General features: G+C 28.6%; 4 protein-coding genes and 1 pseudogene across 5 annotated transcripts; 3 read left to right on the forward strand and 2 right to left on the reverse strand.

Moving 5' to 3' along the window:
- The first annotated feature begins 1315 nt into the window (after window positions 1–1315).
- LOC111277558 (patatin-like protein 2) lies at window positions 1316–10987 on the forward strand. Its single transcript, XM_089763446.1, has 5 exons — window positions 1316–1391; window positions 8840–8934; window positions 9062–9257; window positions 9398–9501; window positions 9546–10987. The coding sequence occupies exons 1-5, from the start codon at window positions 1316–1318 to the stop codon at window positions 9672–9674; spliced, it is 600 nt and encodes a 199-aa protein (XP_089619572.1). The 3' UTR covers window positions 9675–10987.
- Window positions 9794–10838, forward strand: LOC149518233 (patatin-like protein 2). Its single transcript, XM_089763447.1, has 4 exons — window positions 9794–9907; window positions 10002–10244; window positions 10506–10681; window positions 10781–10838. Exons 1-4 carry the CDS (start codon window positions 9794–9796, stop codon window positions 10836–10838), a joined length of 591 nt encoding a protein of 196 aa, XP_089619573.1.
- Window positions 10988–11120: 133 nt separating the features above from the next.
- LOC111277152 (peptidyl-prolyl cis-trans isomerase CYP19-3-like) lies at window positions 11121–12883 on the reverse strand. Of its 2 annotated transcripts, none has more exons than XM_022863387.2 (2): window positions 12728–12883; window positions 11121–11987 (listed from the first exon to the last, which is right to left on the reverse strand). In XM_022863387.2, exon 2 carries the CDS (start codon window positions 11976–11978, stop codon window positions 11454–11456), a length of 525 nt encoding a protein of 174 aa, XP_022719122.1. In that variant the 5' UTR covers window positions 11979–11987; window positions 12728–12883; the 3' UTR covers window positions 11121–11453. The 2 variants fall into 2 exon arrangements, with proteins under 2 accessions (XP_022719122.1, XP_089620109.1); XM_089763983.1 differs by lacking the exon at window positions 12728–12883 and adding an exon at window positions 12165–12372 and having other exon boundaries at window positions 11285–11987.
- Window positions 12884–12914: 31 nt separating this feature from the next.
- On the forward strand, window positions 12915–16075 carry LOC111277153 (pentatricopeptide repeat-containing protein At3g26782, mitochondrial pseudogene; annotated as a pseudogene).
- Window positions 16076–16119: 44 nt separating this feature from the next.
- Window positions 16120–19204, reverse strand: LOC111277148 (uncharacterized). The gene is made up of 5 exons (XM_022863379.2): window positions 18813–19204; window positions 17593–17882; window positions 17425–17514; window positions 16679–17037; window positions 16120–16567 (listed from the first exon to the last, which is right to left on the reverse strand). Exons 1-5 carry the CDS (start codon window positions 19027–19029, stop codon window positions 16303–16305), a joined length of 1221 nt encoding a protein of 406 aa, XP_022719114.1. The 5' UTR covers window positions 19030–19204; the 3' UTR covers window positions 16120–16302.
- Window positions 19205–20578: the final 1374 nt, after the last annotated feature.

Here is a 20578-nt window from a genome sequence, read left to right on the forward strand (position 1 = left end):
TTAGGAACAAATACTCGGACCCAGTGTACCATTCTGCAGAGGCTTTTATCAAATGGATAGAAAGAGCAGCGTTGCATCCCAAAAACTGATGAAGTGAACCGATGGAATTTTATTCGATCGAATATTAGTTTCAAGAAAAGATTAGTTCAGATTCGAAACCAGATTTCAAAAATTTATAATATTATATATTATTCAAAAAATCAAATTAAATTCAATTCGATCTTAATCATTATCACCCTTACAAAATAGGATGGTTTCTATTTGCACAAAATGATAAAAATGCTGTGAGACTCTAACCAATGTGTTAGGTCAGACCAAAATGATCAAGTTCTAAAAGGCAAACAATAAACTGTTAAAGTCAGACCAAAAGAATAATAAAAGGAATAGTTTAAGATGTCACAATACATCTAATTAAATTATTCTATAAAGTTTGAGTTCCATTCAACTTTGAGTTAGCAAAGGCATCCGCATATTCATTCGTCTTTCATTAAATATAAAAAATTTGTCGAAATTTTTGTATTATTATTTTTTTTTTTTGGAAAAAATTTAGAAGTAGAAGAGATTATTTTATCTTTAAGTGAATATAAACCGACAATCCAATTGAGTTTCATTAAATTTTCACTTATGAATTTTTCAGATTTACAAATTGTCTATTAACAAGGGAATGCAGGAGGATTCAAACTTGGATGCCCAACATTCGTCCTTTACCACTTCTATCAACCGACATTAAATTAAAGTTTTTCAAATGCAATATGTGTTTCTTAATATTATGGGGGTGATTTGATCAAGTCATAGCATACAAAGAATCACTTTTAATAATCAGTGAATGAGTATTAGTCCATGAGAAAGTCACATACAAAAAACACACTTATATCAGTCTAACCTCATTCGAATCAGTTATCCCCACAAATTTAGAGATTTTCATCTTAACAACTCCGAATCGGTTTCTAACCACTCCATCTATTCTCGTAGAACTCGATTTTCCAACGGTAAAACCATCCAGATTGAATTTGAGTGAGTCAAGCTCAGGTTTCTGGCTTGGAGTTAGATGAAATAGTAAGGATCAATGAGTTGAAGTTTGGATAGAAATCCCTGATTTGACTTGCACTACTATCTTTCTGTATCAAACCAAAAAAAACCTACATAACCATTTTTTATTTCGAAAAACACTTGATTATCAAATATACAGAGCTATAAATTGGGGTGAGCCAGCCGGGCTTTCCATATTTCAAGGACTAAAAAGCATATTGGCTATAAGTTCAAGTTTCTTTCAAATTTTTTTTTTAAAAAAAAAAGAGTTCATCTTTTTTCATAAATGGCAGCTGGTGAGTTTCCATGGTTTTTGTATTTTCTTTCTGTCAAATTCCAGCATCTCTCATTTACCAATTTGGGTAATTAATTTATGCATTATATATTGCATGCATTTCCGTGCTTATATATGCTTTCTTTTTTATTTTGAAACAAATTCGATTTCAATTTTTATTAGAAGAATGCATATATAGAATCAAATATTCGAACTTTTTTCGTATTAGTTTTATTCCACGTGCCATGCGAGTGATTATTAACCAAATTATAATTATAATATAATATAATATAATATAATAATTTTGATATTTTATAATAATAAAATTGAAATAATTATAATTATACTAAATTAAATGAAAAATGTAAATTTAAGTTTTAAAAAATAAATATAACAAAAAAATTAAAATTAAAATTCTAATAAAAAATAAATATTTAATGTTTTTTGTTTTGAATCTTTTTAGAAGTTTTCTTTTAAGTCTTTTAGTGTTAAGTCACCATCTTCATTCTTTTTTTATATATATTTTTCTTCTTTTTTTTTAAAATTTTTTCGATTATAAAAGATTGTCTACTATCACAATCAAATAGGATTTTGTACTTTCCTTCTTCTTTATTTTATGTTTTTTTAGAGCTTTTTAAAGCTTTTTTGGTGGTGGATTTTTATCTTCAATTTTATAAATTTTTTAGGCAATTGATCATTGCCAAACTCATTCAAACTATTACATTTCATCTATTTTTCATTGAAAATTTAAATTTGTTATTTTGATTTGAAACCAAATTCTTATAAAGTTTTTGTTACTTGAAATAAAGTAAATATATAATTTTTTTCATTACTAACTTCTATTTTTAACATGTACTTATTTATGTAATATAAATCATTTTGTAATTTCATTTTATAGTAAAAAATGCATACTTACATGAATTTTACTAATTAAAAATATTAATTTGTAAACCTATTCTAAAAAAAGGATATGAAGTAATAAAAAAACTATTAGTATATCAATGTAATAATTAATCATGTTTATTTATGTATTTATATGGGATATTGACTAAAACTACTTTTAGTATCGAATATTGATTTCTTAAAAAGTAATTAAATATACATAACTTATATGTTATACTAAGAGTTTAAAACAAACTTTAGTTAAAGGTATATCTTATCCTAATCAAATAGTTTTTTATGTTGTTCTTTAAATATTCAAATACTTTTTTCAATTAACTTTGGTTCAATATTATTATTGTTTGTTAAATAATGAAATATCATAATTTGAAAATTAATAAGATATGATCTATTTTAGACAAATATCAGAAGATATATCTTAAAGGTAAACTATGTTTTAAATCTTAGACTTTAAAATTGATAGTAAATATATTTTTAATATTTGAACTCTTTTTTAATTAAAATGGAGTAATTTCGATGAACACTTAATTATAAATCAAGTATAAGTCATACAAAAAATTCATTATTTAAACGATATTATTAGAAAATTTAAATTTATAGAATTCATACTATTATTAATATTATTAGATCATATACTTTAATTTAAAATATTATGTACCTGAGAAAATAACTAATAAGTAATTTTTCTATGGTGTTTTTCAATAAATTTAAACTCATTATTTTTCTCTTTCATTTTAAAAATATCTTTGAAGACAAATTTTTTGTATAATTGCTATCAACGTTATAAATGATACCATAAAACACAACAATTTATTTTAGTAAAGATATAGCATTAATCTAGTTACTATTAACATATTATCAAATAGACAATCAATGACATGCAAATATAGATAAAGTTATTGCAAATTTTCACTTCAAAATTTGATTTTTTTTAATAAAAATATGTTGTTATAGTAATTGGTACATGAATATTGTTTTAATTATTTATATATGTGTATAATATCCATTAATATTGTAACTCAATACCTTAGTATTAAATGGCAATTAATAACATTTTTAAATGAATTAAATATGTTAGACATATTAAAAAAATATAGCTCTATATCAATATTTAACCCAAAAAAAAAAAACTAAGTTAGTAATGATTTATTACTATATGTTATCGATGATTTGTTGCTAAGTTATATCACTAATTTATTATCAAAATATGAATAATTTACTATTAAGTTATCCAGACTTTACTATTAAGTTAAAACTGATTTATTAATAAGTTATCATTGATTTATTATTATCACTGATTTACAACTAAATTATAAGTGATTTAGCATTTAATTATCAATAAACTATGACTAAGTTAACTCTGATTTATTATTATTATTGATTTATTACTAAGTTTTTACTTCATTCTTGCTAGTAACTGGAGTTCAATCCCTAAAAACTTTAAATATAAAAAAATTTATCATCGATTGACAATTAAATTATTACTAATTTATTACTATGTTATCAGTGATTTATTATTATATTATTAATGATTTATTATTAAGTTATAAATAATTTACTACTAAGTTATTGATGATTTAGTATTAAGTTATTAATAATTTATTATAAAGTTGTAACTAATTTATTATAAAGTTATCGATGATTTACTACAAAATTGTCATTGATATATAATTAAGTTATAAGTGACTTATTATTACGTTATTAGTGATTTACTATTATATTATTATGCATTTACTAATTACCATTGATTTATTACGAAGTTTTCAATAGTTAGCTATTAAGTTATCAATTATTTACTATTAAATTATCATTGAATTACTACAAAGTTATTTATGATATACTATTAATTTTATCAATTAATTACAATATATGGGATAATTTTCTTTTTATAAAATATAACATTATTGTTTCGTTCAAATTTAGAATTTTTTTACTAAATTTTTTTAACAAAAAAGTTCATGGTAGATTTTTCATAATCCTTTTCTCTTTCTAGTAACCAAGGTTCAATTATTAATAACTTTAAGTATAAAAAAAAATGTTATCACTAATTAACAAATAAGTTACGACTCACTTACTACTACCTTATCACTAATTTACTACTAAATTATCATGATTTATCATTAAGTTATAAATAATTTATTACTAAGTTATTGATAATTTATTATTAAGTTATTAATAATTTATTATAATGTTATTATTGATTTATTATAAAGTTATTGATGATTTACTATAAAGTTATTAATAATTAACTAATTTATAACTAAATTATCATTAATTTATAAATAAATTATCAATGAATTACAACTAAATTATCAATGTTTTACTATTACATTATTAGTGATTTACTATTAAGTTATCAATAATTTACAACTATGCTGTTATGCATTTACTACTTTGCCATCATTGATTTACTATTGAGTTTTAGTAATTAGTTATTAAATTATCATTGATTTATCGTTAAGTTATTTATGATTTACTACTAAATTTATAAGTTAATTACTATTAAACTAAAATAAATTTACTATTATGCTATCATTAATTTAGTACTAAATTTTCATTGATTTACTATTAAATTATCAATGATTAACTATTAAGTTATCTTTTTTTATGAAGTTATTATTAATTTACAACTATGTTATTATGCATTTACAATTATGTTATAATTGATTTATTATTAAGTTATTATGCTTTGACTATTATATTGTTGCTAATTTACTACTAAATTATAATTGATATACTATTAAGTTATAGATCTTATTTACTATACTAAATTATTATTGATTAACTATTAATTTACTAATGATTACTATTAAGTTATATTGATTTACTTTTAATTTTTAATTGTTAATTATTAGTTAGTTATAAATTCTTTACTATTAAATTATCATTAATTTATTACTAAACTATTTATGATTTATTACTAAATTTGTCAATTAATTACTACTCCCTTTATTTGTCCCAATTAAATTATCATAGTTGAATTTTTTTGGTTAAATTTTTCTAACTGTGACATCTATTATTTTAAATATTTTAATAAATTAAATTTTACAAAATATATATTTAGAAACTACTTCCTATAAAGTTTTTAAAATATTTTTTCATATTTTTATCAATAATAAATAAAAAAATAAATAGGTGATTAAAATTGAAAAAAAATTGACCAAAAAAATTAAAATGTGACAATTTCATTGGGATGGAAGGAGTATTAAATTGAACCTTATTTACTATTAAATTATCATTAATTTACTATTAAGTTATCATTGATTTATTACTAAGTTATCAATAATTAACTACTAAGTTATCATTTATTTTTTATTAAGTTATCCTTAATTTACTAATATGTGTTATACATTAACAATTACGTATAAATGATTTACTATTAAGTTATTTATTATTTCTTACTATGTTATTATGTATTTATTATTATGTTATCATACACTATTTTATCAATTATTTATTACTAAATTATTATTTACTTACTATTAAGTTATTATTATTTTACTATTAAGTTATTCATAATTTACTATACAGTTGTCATTAATTTAGTATAAAGTTATTATTGATTTTGTCTAAATTATCATTAATTTATAACAAAATTATCAATTATTTGCTACTATATTATTATACATTTACTACTAAGTTATAATTGATTTACCATTAAATCTTCTATAATTAATTTAATTGTGTAAATCATATTAATATGTGTAATATATTATAAACACTAAATTATTCATTTGTAGAAAAATTATTTTAAGTCTTTTAGCTGTATTGCTTGCATTAACTAGGACATGAATAACTTAACCAAAGAAAAACTATTTTAATAAGAAAAAAAATGAAAAGTAGATAATATTTTAATTTACTAAAATATATTAAATAAAAATAAATAGAGAGAATTTAATAAATTACCACATTTTAGATATAATATAGATATATATTAAATATTTTCTTAATTATAGAATGTCCTATTCAAGGTAGGCTATAAAATCTAAAGTATGTATATATTTGTGAGTATTCTAAATATTTAGCTAAAATTTAAATAAATTTTTTTATAGTAAAGTTGGCTAAATTCCAAGTGGAGCACTTTTACACATTAAGAGAAAAAAAAATTAAAGGTCATGTTATCATTTGCCATCCAACACCTTTATTTTTTTTAATCATTTTCATATATATTATGATACATTGACCTATTGAGTAATAAAAAAATTAATTTAATAATTTTACGATCTATATGAAATATTAATTTATTCATTTATTTTATTTATATATATATAATTTAACATTATCAATTGAATTAATTTTTTATTTTAATTGTATGATTATATAAATAAACATATTTTACTTCACATCCTCATACTTCAAATTTTTAATTATGCAACTAATGAGTTTAATTGTAAGTCTCTCTTTCTTTATGAATTAAAGAACTTGTTGGACATACATGATTGGCATGCAATGTATTATTAATAAGAATGTATCAAATTAAAAAATCACTTTTAATATTATTTACAATTCATACTTTTATATGTATATATCATAGATGATACATGTATTTATCTATAATAAATACACTCATAAGTACAAATAATTATTAAATAGATGCTTTCATGATAAGAGTACAAATTAATAATCATACACTTAAAGAATATAAACAAATAACAGAAAATAAACTGCAACATTATTGATTCAAAGAATATAATAATTTGTTATAAAATTAATAAAGCTTTGATCATTCAACAAAACGCACACAATTAATCATGTGATTAAAATATTTTTCACTATCAAAATACAAAAATATTCTAAAGCATTCTTAATTGAAAAAAAATAAATTTATATTAATCAAGGAAAAACTATAAAATATATTTGTAGTAGAGTTTTTAAATTTCACAATTGAAATTAGTAACGTAACACATATACCTTTTAAGCTTCAGAGTATATTAAAAAAAGCTAATTGAAAAAATAAGTGAGTGATATTTAAAAAAAAAAAACCTAATTGAAAAAGTAAGTGAGTGATGTGTTAATTTTTTAACCCACTTGTGGAATTAAAAAAAAAATAACTCAACTAATATTATATCAAATAATTTCTCTTATTCAAGATTAATGTTTCTTAATAATATTGACTATGGTTTTATTAAAACATCTTAAGTACAAAATATTTTAAATTAAAAATAAAAAATAAGGATTGATTGAAAATAACTTGGATGTAATATAGAATCAATCTATGGAAGGCAAAATAAAATCTAAATCTATAGAAGACAAAATAAAATCTAAGTTTAGTAACAATTCACATAGATAAGAGATTATATTCATAAAGTAAAAATTTATTTAGGCATTGTAACGTTAAAACGTGATTACATAAAGTAATTAGAAATATTATAGTAAAATAAATCAATCATTGCAATCATTAAACATATCAATGTATATTTATCATAAAAAATTAAAAAAATCAAACATACAAACTTACCACAATACATGTATTACTCTTTCTCAATAATTTTTTGATAATTTAATTAATAATTTTGTATGAACTTTAATTTTAATTGATCTAAATTAAATAAATAAATAATATAAATATATTTAAGGACTCATGATATGTATTATTAAAGAAGATAAAGAGTAAATTAGGTTGTATCTTGAAAAAAAAAATTATATGTTTTACTAAGGATAAAATTAATTGTTTTTGGGACATAAACATTATGATATAATAATTTAGACTAAAATAATGACTAATTGAGCAACAAAGGAAAGATGTCTATGCTTTGTTTAATATCAGGGACTCATAGTATGCTATAACCCATAGGATGAGAAATGTGTTTTATATAAATTTAATTGAATTATTGCTTATGATATTGAACAGAAAAAAGAGTAAATTTGGGTTAATTTTTGACAATATATCCACCATATCTCACAAATAAATTTTTAATGTAGTTTAATTTGATATAAATTTTATTCATAAATTTTTAATTGATTTAAATTTAAATAACTAACAAATAAAAAGCTTTATATTTAATGGCAACTAATCTTTATTAAATAAATAAATAAATGCTAGAACTTTAAAGGTAAATTTGTTATTTTTTAAAATTCATAAGGGTATTTATGCTATTAATTTTTAACACTTTTAGATTAATTTAAATAATTAAATAATAAAAGCTATATTTAATGAAAAATAATCTTTAATACATAAATAAAAAATGCTAGAAATTTAAAGGTAAATTTGTTATTTTTTAAAATTTGTAAGGATATTTATGTCGCTCAAGGTAAATTTGTTATTTTTTAAAATTTATAAGGGTATTTATGCTATTAATTTTTAACACTTTTGGATTAATTTAAATAATTAAATAATAAAAGCTATATTTAATGAAAAATAATCTTTAATACATAAATAAAAAATACTAGAAATTTAAAGGTAAATTTGTTATTTTTTTAAACTTGTAAGGATATTTATATAGTTCATTTTTAATAGTTATAGAGTTCATACTTTTATATATATAATCTTATATATAGATGTTATTTATTTAGTAGAGAGGCCAACACCATTATAATTTTAGACTTTCGAATTAATATTTCTATATATATTATCTATAAGTAAGCCTGAATTCATGATTGATATTATTTGACAAAATCTCGTAATGGATTGATTAGAAGGAAAGATCGCTACAATTCTCAGCGTCGATGGTGGTGGAGTGAGAGGCATTATCCCTGCAACAATTCTGGCCTTCCTTGAATCCTATCTCCAGGTTGGTTGTGCGGGTGGGACGTTGAACTCATGTTCATTACTTGCTAACCGGTAATGAACCAAATATTGCAGTGTGATTGAGTTAATCGTAACTTTCTTCTTTTGGTTTGTTTTTTGTTCATTAACAGAAGCTGGATGGAGACAATGCAAGGATAGCAGATTACTTTGATTTCATTGCCTGGACTAGCACAGGAGGCCTCGTTACGTCCATGCTCACCTCCCCAGATCCAGATGATGGTTCATCTGAATCTAATCGACCTTTCAGTACAGAAAAGATCATCAAATTTGATCAAGAACAGTCTCCCAAAATATTCCTCAAAAAAAGCAACAATTAGAAGCCTCAGGACTTCAAAACAAAATGTGGCTTGCTAAAGCTTGGAGAAATTAGTGTTCTATAAATTTCTGATAGAATATAATATATATTGTCATCTTCTTGATCAGACACACTGTTTTGGAACCCGCAGTGAAAGAGTTGGTTGATTCAGTGGTTCTGAACGAGGAATGTGTAGTGAAACGTTCAACTCTTCCAATGCCCGACTGGGTGACTCGGATAATAGACCAAACGAAAGTTATCATTAAAACCCTTTTTGCCCCAGATATGATGGCGACAAGTTGGAGAAAGCGATCAAAGAAAAGGTTGGAGATAGAAAGCTTTGTCAGACTCTAACCAATGTGATAATCCCTTCTTTCAACATCAAGCTTCTCCAACCAACAGTTTTTTCCACTATGAAGGTTTGTTGATTTTGGCTTTTGCTCAATACTAAAACTGTTGGGATTCAAGAAAAATTTTTTGTTCCCATGAATCGTTTGATCAGGCGACGCGTGATGATTTAGAGGATGCTAAACTGCTAGATGTTTGCATGAGCACTTCCGCAGCACCATATTTCCTGCCTCTTCGTAAGTTTGAAATCAACGCATTAGACCGCACCAGAAAATTCTACATGGTCGATGGTGGTGTTGCCGCCAACAATCCTGTATGGTATTTTCCGAAACACTGGTTTTAATTACATTTTTTTCCCATCTAACATCTTGATTCTCATTTTGCTGATTTTGACAAATTTTTATCAGACTTTGCTGGCAATATCAGAGGCTGCCAAGGAGATGTCTGCACATGGAAAAACTCAATGCATGAGAGATATTGATTGCAGTAAACTTCTTGTTCTTTCCCTTGGAACCGGATCATCAAATTGGAATAACAAGATTGATCAGGTCTATGAAAACTGGGGACCCCTCGATTGGGTGGTTGGGAAGAATTGTATCCCCATCATTGATGTTCTTCTTACTGCAGTGGATAATATGGTTGACATATTTGTCTGCTTTCTTTCAAGGCACTAGTTTCGGGAAAAATTATCTATGAATTCAGGTATTCCCTTCTGTATATTGATTTTTTTTTCATTCTTCACTCCTGCTCTTGCATCCAATCCAAAGACAACTATCCTTTCAAATAGACTTCAATTCAGAATTTCATTTCCTTCTTTTTGCTAATCGAATAGTTACATATTCGATGGTAACCCAATATTTTATGATATTTCTCACAACCAAAACGGTTAATGTCGCTTTACATTGAACCAGACTGATAGCTTGAAAGGTTCTGAAATCACCATGGACAACTCGAACAAAAAACACCTTACACAGCTTGAGAAGACCGGCACTGACCTCCTGGAGAAGCCTGTTTCTGCTGTGGACTTGGCAAGTGGTTTACTTAAACCAATTAAAGATGCAGGCATAAATAAAGATGCACTCAAGAAGTAAGACTAAGATTCTATGAAAGGTTGCCTTTGTATTTGCATGCTACCTCATAATCCATCATGGTTTTAATCAAAATGCTCTTGATTGGAATTGAGCAGCTTTGGTGATCGATTGTCAGCTGAAAGCAAGCGTCGCCAAGGTAAAAGCGCCAACTAGTACCAGTGAGGCCGCAAGATCCATCCTAGAGACCATAATTTCTCTAGCTAGAGCCTAGAGATGCAAGGTCCACTTTCATATCGTTGTTTAAATTCCCTTTTGTTTGTGTGCTTATAAGGCCACGGAACTATACTCGAACTTAGGAGGCAGTCCAGGTCAAGGATCTATAGCCCATGCATAAGAGTCCATCGTTTATGTTATGTACTTCTGTTATCAAGTAAAATAAATGTATCATAGTATTGGAAATACAACTGTAATCCAAGTGTAAAAGGCAAACAAATGTATCAGAAATGAAATTGAACAGTTCCTCTCCCATCCAAAAGTGTATAATCTGATCATTTCAAAACAAAAATGTATAATCTGATCAAACATGACACTGAAGCAGTTTTTCCTACCGGAAAGTACACAATCAGTGACAAAAAGTGGATAGAGGCATAGAGCCCAAATTGCCGTAGAGAATCATCAAAGTCATATATTGCTCTGGCTTATCATAATTTGAAAAATTCTGACATAGTAATGCTGCATTAAAACGGATTACTTACAGATAAGAGGAATTATTATAGCATCCTTGCCATCTAATCCAAACAAATAGATTAGAATACATCAGTTAAAATTTCAGTTCTCTTTTAGCTGACCAGAGTCTTCGATCACGACTGGTTGCAAAGTCCTCCCACTATCAGTGCCTGCTTGTTCCATCTCCTTGACAACGCTATAACCATCCACTACTTTACCAAAGACAACGTGCTTTCCATCAAGCCATGGAGTCTTCTCGGTGCATATAAAGAATTGAGAACCATTGGTGTTTGGTCCAGCATTTGCCATTGACAAACAACCAGATCCAGTATGTTTGAGCTTGAAGTTCTCATCTGCAAATTTCATGCCATAGATTGATTCTCCACCAGTGCCATTCCCCCTTGTGAAATCTCCACCTTGACACATGAAGCTTGGGATGATTCGGTGAAATGTTGAGCCTTTATAGTGCAATGGCTTCCCAGACATTCCAACACCTTTCTCCCCAGTGCAGAGGGCACGGAAATTTTCAGCAGTTTTTGGTACAACATCAGCAAATAGCTCCATTACAATTCGACCAGCTTTCGCTTTTCCAATCAAAATATCAAAGAAAACTTTGGGGTTCGACATTCTGTTAACCTACAGACAAAAATCAAAATGCTGAGGGTTCTGTTCAAATTCAAACATTGTTTATGTAACACCCCAATCTCGCATGGAGATTCTATGGGCATTTGCTGAAGTACAAATGTTGAGACGTAAACTTCTATGAGAGGCGCCTTTTTGAAAAAAAAATGTGAATTTTGAATCAAAGCAGACCTCACAAGTTGGGTGAAGGTATCTATCGTACTCAACCAAAAGAACTAGCAGCAGCAGCAATGAAATACTTGTAATTACTGTTCTAGCAAAATTTTCAAAACCTACAGAGAAGTTGAACGTTATTTTTTTTACCATTCCTTCCAGTTTGCCATATGTTTAACCAGAACCCATCATGATTTAAATAGAGAAAGAATGTGCTAAACTTAAACACATAAAAAAAAAATCAAACAAAACATGTGCATCAAACTGAAAAAGCCACAACGTTTCACCATAAAATCTCAATTGACCAGATGTTTCACCATAACTTATCAATAAAAACTTAAACCTTTGCATCTCCAGTAACAGATTAACAAAAGAAAATGTAATCATCCACCATTAAACTTCAAGAAAAATAATGGGTATTTATTAAAAGGCCAAATTTTTGAAGGGGGGTGATACTTATGATATTGCACAGTTTTGAGCTCACAGGATTTCAATAAAAATCACCTGCAAGCCTTCGATGTGTGCTATATGAACATAAAAATCGAGCAAAAAAACTAAGGTTGAGTAGAAAAAGGTTGTACCTTCGAGTGAAATTTGAGGCTGGAGACGCTAGGAAATGAAGATCGAAGAAACTGGGGTTTTAGGTGACATTATATAGGGAAGAGTGTGGGAGATTGTTAGGGTTTTAGTTGAGATTTTAGTTTTTTGCCAATCCTTGGCCCTTGTGTATCTCGTGGGCTGAAAGCAAGCCCAAAGTTCTGTGGCTATATGGGCTTGGCAAAGTGTTGCACAGTATCTTCAAGTTTTAGAGTTCCGTACAGAAGCAAATGGCAAAGAGCAAACAAACAAGATGTCAGAAAACTGAAGTTTCATTAGATAAAAGAACAGATATTTTGTGTAGATAACGAACGTTTGGTTGGCGATGAAGTAAAGTATTCACTTCAGACTCCAAAAGGATGTGACGAAAGCCTAAAAGCCATGGACCTGACAATAGCTACAACAAAGCAGCCTACTTTCTCCTGGCCTCTTAGCTTCCACAAAGACCGGAACGCTTCAATACCAGCAGCAAAGCCCATTTCAGATTCATTTCGTCCCTGAACAAACCAGGCAAGTCCATGCTCTTATGGTCAAAACCCACTTCAACCAAACCAAGTTTAGCCCTTTGGCACAATTAAATTTCCTTATTACATCTTACACTAAAAACAGCCAACCCCACAATGCACTTGACATCTATGCTTATTAGAGAAGAATGGACTATGAAGTTGACAACTTCATGGTGCCTGCAGTCCTGAAAGCTTGCAGTATTTTTTCAATGACCCAGTTGGGCAAAGAAATACATGGTTTTGCAGTGAATAATGAATTGATTCAAGATGTTTTTGTAAGTAATGCTTTGATACAAATGTATAGTGAATGTGAGAGTGTGGTGTCAGCCAGATTATTATTTGATAATATGGATGAGAGAGATGTTGTTTCTTGGAGTACAATGATTAGAAGCTATGTTAGAGGTAAATTGTATGGGGAAGCATTGGAGATTATAAGAAAGATGCAAATTTTACAAATAAGACCTAGTGAGATTGCCATGATTAGTATGATTAATTTATTTGCAGAGCTCAAGGGCATTGAAATGGGAAAAGCAATGCATGCTTATTTTGCAAGGAATCTTGAGAAAATGAGTGTTCATTTAACTACTGCTTTCATTGATATGTATGCCAAAAGTGGAAATTTAGGTTCTGCAAGACTGCTTTTCAATGGATTGAACCAGAAAAGTATTATTTCATGGACTGCTATGATAGCTGGATACATTCATTGCAATAAATTAGAAGATGGAGTGAATCTTTTTGCTAGAATGATTAAAGAAAGGATAAAACCAAATGAGATTACTTTGCTGAGCTTAGTTGTAGAATGTAGTTTTGTGGAGGCTTTAGAACTGGGAAAACAACTACATGCTTATATTTTGAGAAATAGGATCTGTGTGTCTTTGGCTCTTGCTACTGCTTTGGTTGATATGTACGGGAAATGTGGGGAGATAAGGAAAGCCAAGGCAGTTTTTGACACAATTAAGAACGGAGATGTTGTCATCTGCAGTGCTATGATTGCGGCTTATGCACAAGCTCATTGCATTGATCAGGCTTTCGATCTTTTTGTCAAGATGAGGGACAGTGGAGTGAGACCTAACCAAGTAATAATGGCTATTCTGTCAGGAATAATGAATTAAATTTTATAAGATATTTATTTAGAATTTGTTAGATATTATTTGATGGATTTATTGAATAAAAATTTTAAAATGAAAAAATTTTTAATAGATAAATTTAACTTGCATAACAAAAATTTTAAAAGGAGAAGAATTCTTAATAGTTAAGTTTGTATGATTATAAATAGATGAAATCTCTTTCAGATTAAGTATGAAAAAAATATGTAAGAGAGTTGTAGGGTTTTATAAGTAGACACCTCATAAGATTATTAAATATTTACATCTTATGAGTATGTATATTTGTTTGTGAGGAGATTGAGAGGGTCCACGTAGATATGATATATGGGTGCATATGGGTATGCGTTTAGTTGTGTTTAAGGGGTGCACATGGGTATATGTTTGTTTAGGTTAAAAATATTCTATAAGATTAGAAGAGATTGAAAAAGTCTATGAGTATTGATTATTGAGTGGTAAATATATTTTGATGTATGTTTGTAATTTTCTACAATTAGTGGATCATGTTTTTCATTTATAAACGTAAATCAATTTAATCAAATTACATTAAATTATTATCTTTTATGTATTTAATTCATTATTTGATTTCACTTTCACTTATGTGATTGAATCGAGTTCTTTTGGCCTAACAACTTTTACTGTGTGCAGAGGTTGGAGCCCTTGATCTGGGCAAATGGGTTCATACTTTCATAGTCGGGCAAGTTGTTGAAACGGATAAGATATTAAAAACCGCACTATTGGAAATGTATGCCAAGAGTGGTGACATTGATGGGGCTTGGAAACTGTTTAGGGAATCTAAAGATCAAGATATTGGCATGTGGAACACAATGATGGCAGGATTTGGGATGCATGGTTGTGGTAAGGAGGCTTTGGAGCTATTCTCCGAAATGGAAAGAGTGGGTGCTAGGCCTAATGATATCACATTTATGCTTGTAGCCAGGCAGGATTGGTGGAAGAAGGACAGTTAATTTTTGAGAAAATGGTTCAGGAAATTGGCTTGGTTCCAAAGATTGAACACCACGGGTGTATGGTGGATCTTCTTGGTCGAGCAAGAATGCTTGATGAGGCCTATGAGATTATCAAAAGCATGCCAACAAGGGCAAACACCATTATATGGAGTGCTCTTCTTGATGCTTGCAGGCTTCACAAGAATACTGTATTAGGGGAAATGGCTGCAAGGCAACTTGTTTACCTGGAATCTCAAAACTGTGGTTAAAATGTTTCAATGTCAAATATATATGCAGTGGCAAATAGGTGAAATGATGTTGCAGGGGTGCGAAAAGCAATGAAGAAAAAGGGAATGAAGAAGGAACCAGGGCTCAGCTCTATCGAAGTAAATGGATATGTTCATGAGTTCGTAACGGGAGATAAGGCACAACTGCATGTTGAAAAGATAATGATATGGTATCTGAGATAGGGAAGAAGTTGAAGGAGGCAGGGTACATGGCAGACACCTCTGCTGTCCAAAAAAATATAGATGAGGAAGAGAAAGAAACTGCCCTCAACTATCACAGTGAGAAGTTGGCAATGGCTTTGGGCCTCATTAGCACAGCTCCAGGCACCCCAATTCGGATTGTGAAAAATCTCCGAGTTTGCAACGATTGTCACTCTGCAACTAAGCTGCTGTTAAAATCTATCAGAAAGTAATAATAGTACGGGATCGTAAGCGCTTTCACCACTTCAGAGAAGGAACCTGTTCCTGTGGAGATTACCGGTAGGAACCAATTGGCTGTGCTTGACCCAAGAATATGGTGAAAATGTGTACAGTTTAAAGAAAAAAAGGAGAATAAATATCCATATCTATATGAATTGTATCGTTTAAAAATGTTTTGACACTTAAAACATATTATATTCAGATTAACAGAAGATCAATCAACAATTTCAATTTGTTTTCTGGGTAAGAGTTAAGATCGGTAATGCTTCTGCTCTGGACAACACGAAAGAAGGGCATTAACCAAGCCACTGCTGACAACGACGATCCCCACTAGCTCCAACAGAATGCCTAATACTAATTTTCTCAGTAGAATACTTTTGCTGAAGCCATTCAAAAGCATTCACATCAAGTTTCCCAGTAACTGATTTCCCTTGCTTCCTACGTATTTGCTGCTCCCGAACAGAAGCCCATAGCTTTTCAATGGCAGCCCTTTGTTGAGATGTAAACCTTGCTACATTTTCAAATGCATGCTTTACCAAGATATCTATAACTGTCTGGCACCTAAGAAGAATTAAACATGCAATTAATCTCCTAAAACAAAAATCAACATAAGCAACTAAAAGCAGAGTTTCCTTTTCTTTCAAATAGCAGCAGAAAACAACTAATGCTTACCATGGTGTTTTATAACGTTGAGCAGCAATCTCTAAACAAGTAATTAAGGCTTCTCTCTGTGACTTGAGAAATCTCTTAGTCTCTTCCTCATCCTCCTTACTCTTGGAAGCCACATCTTTCTTTACTTTTCTATCATCTTTTTTCCCAGATCTAGGAATCAGAGCATCGAGTCCAAAAGGATCAGATGCATCCTTGTTATTTTCTTCAGCTGGAGCAACTATAGCTTGTTTCTTGTCATTTTCATCATTGCCAATTTCAGTCTCACCTTTCAGGGTAGCAGCTTCATCCATGTCATCATCCTCGGTCGCAAATGGAAGACTAGATATAGCATCTTTTAATTTACTAGCAGTTTTAGAAAACTATAAGAGCGAACACATAAACACACTGTCAGTAACAAATTTTGTACGACCAAGAAAAGGGAATCAATTGATATAGTAGTGTCAAAAAACATTTTAGTCAACCAAACAACCTTCACTAAAGCCACATTTACGAGAAAATCTATGTTTCACCGTATCAATAAAATTACACCACAACACCACTAAAACTATTGCAAAATTCCTGCTTTTCATATCTCCGAACACACACACACACAAACAAACATTAGACTGCATATAATTGTCTCTGCATTGCATGTCACAAGGAATACTCACATTTGTTACCACGATGTACACAGAAGATCAAATAACTCATGACTGACAATACTGTGGCAACAAAGCACAAATTAAAACTAAAAGTAAAGTACATACCACAAAGCTGTCATCAGTTAATAAGTCATTTGCCATCACCGCCCTGAATGTCCATACTGTCAGTTGGTTCTTCTGCTTCTTGTTTAAGCACTGCAAGGAAACAGAATATAAGACAATTCTCAAGGGACAAAAGCCAACATATATTTGTAAGAAAAACTAAAATCATACTTCAGCTGCATCTTGTGCTGCTGAGAACAGCGAATGATAATCTCCTCGCACTGAAGGATCAGTACAAGAAGTTGTTGATGACATTGCAGCCTCTAGTATAGCAAAAAAGTGTTCACTAGTTCCTGCCTTCACACTTCCAGCCTGTATCAACTGTATGGCAAGCTTTGAAGCCTTAGCAAACTTGGTGGGGTTCTTGATATGTGATGCAATCTTCTGCATTGCCTCGATAACTTGTGTCTCTGAGGCATCTGTGGTCATCTTAAATCTCAACCGCTTTTCTATTGCAGCAGCTGGGAAGCACAATGCATAACTAATCAGCTAATTACAGAAAGATTTTAGCCAAAATAAGAAAAAGTAGAATAACACAATAAGAGAATTATAAATAACAAACAAATAACTAATAGCACACAAGTACTTTCGCTTGAGAGTTCTATTATGCCAAAAATGAATTTTCATTTCCAAGGTCTCATATAATTAAAATAATATGACACAAAACCCCACTTTCTTCGTTCTCCTGCCCCCTTTCCCCCTCTCCCATGATTGAAATAAAACTATCTAATGTACTATTGATCATTCAATCGGAAAACTAAAACACTAGCTAAAATTACCAGATCATAACGAGTAAATACCATATACATAAGACAGCATATATCGATGTTGTACTTGGAATGAATATAACTAGAATCTTAAGTCATTAAACGTGGTCAAATCAATCTGCCAAGTCTTATATTTCTTCTTCCTTTTCAAGTTCTATTTTTACAAACACCTGAAGACAAGAAACCAAAATTTTCACCTCTGTTCTCCACCTAGTCTCTCTCATAAACCAAAGAATAAAATGCTCAGGCAAGTGCATATCCATAAAACCCTAAGGTCATACTCAATTATCATTCTCAAAGCACTTTCTTCCAAAATGCCAAACATATTAACCTCATACATGAGAACAAAAATACTTTCAGTATTCAAGCCTCATTAATCCCTAACTCATAATTAAAATTACCACAGAAAAGGAAAAAAAAAAAAGAAACTTGAACTGAATTCTTTGCAAAATCCCAAAATTACCATCTAAAAACACATTCTTAGCATCCAAAAAGCGAAACCCATTTCAATTTCTACTTCATAGTAGTAAATAAAATTGCAACACCCAGAATTAAAAATCAAATAAAAATATAAATTTACCATTCCAGAAAAAGAAAAGCAAAAATAAGAATTGCATAATTCACCTTCAGGGTTAGGTTCTGCAGGCTTAGGTCTCTTAAGAGCACTTTTAAGAACTGGGTTTAGAGAAGCTTCCTTGCTATTGTTGCTACTACTAGTCTTCAAAGAAGAAAAAAGTTGATCTCTGCCTTGTTGTCCTTCTTCTTCGTGTTTTTCTTGTTTTTCTTCTGCTTGCTGTTGATGAGAAGGAGGAGGTAATCCTTCAAATAAATTGTCACCCATTTTTCCTCAAACAATCTCCAAAATTTTTTTTTTCTTTTTCTGTTTGCGGTATGGCTTATTAAATTCAGAACTCGAAAGATTTTTCTTTTGAATTCTATAGAAAATATGCAGTGGAAAGTTTTTTCTTTTCTTCTTCCTCTCTCTCTCTCTTTCTCTTTTCTTTTATTTATTTATTTTTTTTAGAATAAAAGACTATTTCTATATATTTTTTTGGTGTTGGACACTGAAAAATAAAAATGAAAATCTAATTAGAAAAATACATAGAGATTTTGGGTTTTATGGGCTTTGGGTTGTGATTTCGAATTGGGCCATACTCTGGCATTTCCACACTCTTTATTAATGCTTCATCGTGAACTAATCATAGTCATACTAAGTATTTTTTTAGTATTTCATATATAATTATTATAATATAATTAATTAATTATAATTTAAAATTATATAAAATTTATAAAAATTTTATGTAAAATTCATATTTATAAATAATATACCTTTAAATAATTTTTTAGGGTGATTGAACAATTATAATATTATAATAAAAAAATTATAGATGATATATTTCTTTTACATTGCAGAAAAAATATGCTTCTTTTTTTATACTATAAAAATATTCTCATTAGGCTCCAAATGGAACCTAAATATAAATAAATTTTATTATGGTCGTAATTAATTTTTTTAATTAATGAATCTTAAAATATTATTCATGATTATATGTTAAATTTAATAAATGAATAAAAATAAAAAAAATTTATGAAATTTTCGTTAAATATTCTATTTGCTTACATCCCTATAAGTAAGAAAAGAGAAACTAAGCTTGAAAGATGCATTGTTTCTTCAAATAATTTAGAACTTAGCATCATCTAAAAAAAAAAAAATTGGAATTTTCTTTTCTCTCGTGCCAAAAATTCCACATATTGAACCTATTTAATACAAAATATGTAGGCTTACTCCTGAAAATTGTCACATATTATAATTATATATATATATATCTAAAATTATCAAAGATTAAATTATGATTACAAAATTTTTAAAAAAATCAACATTTTCCTAACAGATCATAACTTCTAAATTCTGAATTCTAAATCAGGGGTATGCCGTACGATTTGAAGCACAGAGATAGAACCCTTGTTGATTAAACTTTGAATGTTAATGAGAGCTTTACTGGTCAACGAAGTCTAATTTTTTTAGTTTAGCAGATTACTTAAAGAAATAGTAGTTCCTAGTGAAGGTTCAACTACTCAGCCTCTTAGTGGCTTAACTTGTGATGTGAACACTATATTTATAAATCAAACTCCAACCATTTCTTAATTAATAATTATAACATCATACTTTGACCATTCTCTACAAGGAACTTGATGAAAAAAATAATAATAATCAGTTAATTAATTAGAAGAGAATTAGATAAAGCTTTGAGTAATCCATGTACCGGCTACATTATTAAATATTTATTGAAGTTAAATTAGATTTTTTTTAATATAAAAGAGATCACATTCTAGAGAGATAGAAGAAAATATTGTTGGTATTGATTTTTAAATCGTAAATCTGATAATAC

Source organism: Durio zibethinus, chromosome 7 (assembly GCF_047325235.1).
Source record: "Durio zibethinus cultivar Kanyao isolate XHJ-2024 chromosome 7, ASM4732523v1, whole genome shotgun sequence".
NCBI lineage: Eukaryota > Viridiplantae > Streptophyta > Magnoliopsida > Malvales > Malvaceae > Durio > Durio zibethinus.

Excerpts from the sequence above, each read along its gene's own strand:
- LOC111277148 (XM_022863379.2), bottom strand. The coding sequence starts at position 19,029 with ATGGGTGACAATTTATTTGAAGGATTACCTCCTCCTTCTCATCAACAG. Across the intron at positions 17,883-18,812 it reads TGCAGAACCTAACCCTGAAG|CTGCTGCAATAGAAAAGCGG; the intron begins GTGAATTATGCA and ends TGTGCTTCCCAG. Across the intron at positions 16,568-16,678 it reads CAACGTTATAAAACACCATG|GTGCCAGACAGTTATAGATA; the intron begins GTAAGCATTAGT and ends AATTCTTCTTAG.
- LOC111277152 (XM_089763983.1), bottom strand. The coding sequence starts at position 12,299 with ATGGTAAAAAAAATAACGTTCAACTTCTCTGTAGGTTTTGAAAATTTT. Across the intron at positions 11,988-12,164 it reads ACCTTCACCCAACTTGTGAG|GTTAACAGAATGTCGAACCC; the intron begins GTCTGCTTTGAT and ends TTTTGTCTGTAG.
- LOC111277558 (XM_089763446.1), top strand. The coding sequence starts at position 1,316 with ATGGCAGCTGGTGAGTTTCCATGGTTTTTGTATTTTCTTTCTGTCAAA. Across the intron at positions 9,258-9,397 it reads CAAAATATTCCTCAAAAAAA|TGAAAGAGTTGGTTGATTCA; the intron begins GCAACAATTAGA and ends TGGAACCCGCAG. Across the intron at positions 9,502-9,545 it reads GGATAATAGACCAAACGAAA|TTGGAGAAAGCGATCAAAGA; the intron begins GTTATCATTAAA and ends GATGGCGACAAG.
- LOC149518233 (XM_089763447.1), top strand. The coding sequence starts at position 9,794 with ATGAGCACTTCCGCAGCACCATATTTCCTGCCTCTTCGTAAGTTTGAA. Across the intron at positions 9,908-10,001 it reads GTGTTGCCGCCAACAATCCT|ACTTTGCTGGCAATATCAGA; the intron begins GTATGGTATTTT and ends AATTTTTATCAG. Across the intron at positions 10,682-10,780 it reads AATAAAGATGCACTCAAGAA|CTTTGGTGATCGATTGTCAG; the intron begins GTAAGACTAAGA and ends GGAATTGAGCAG.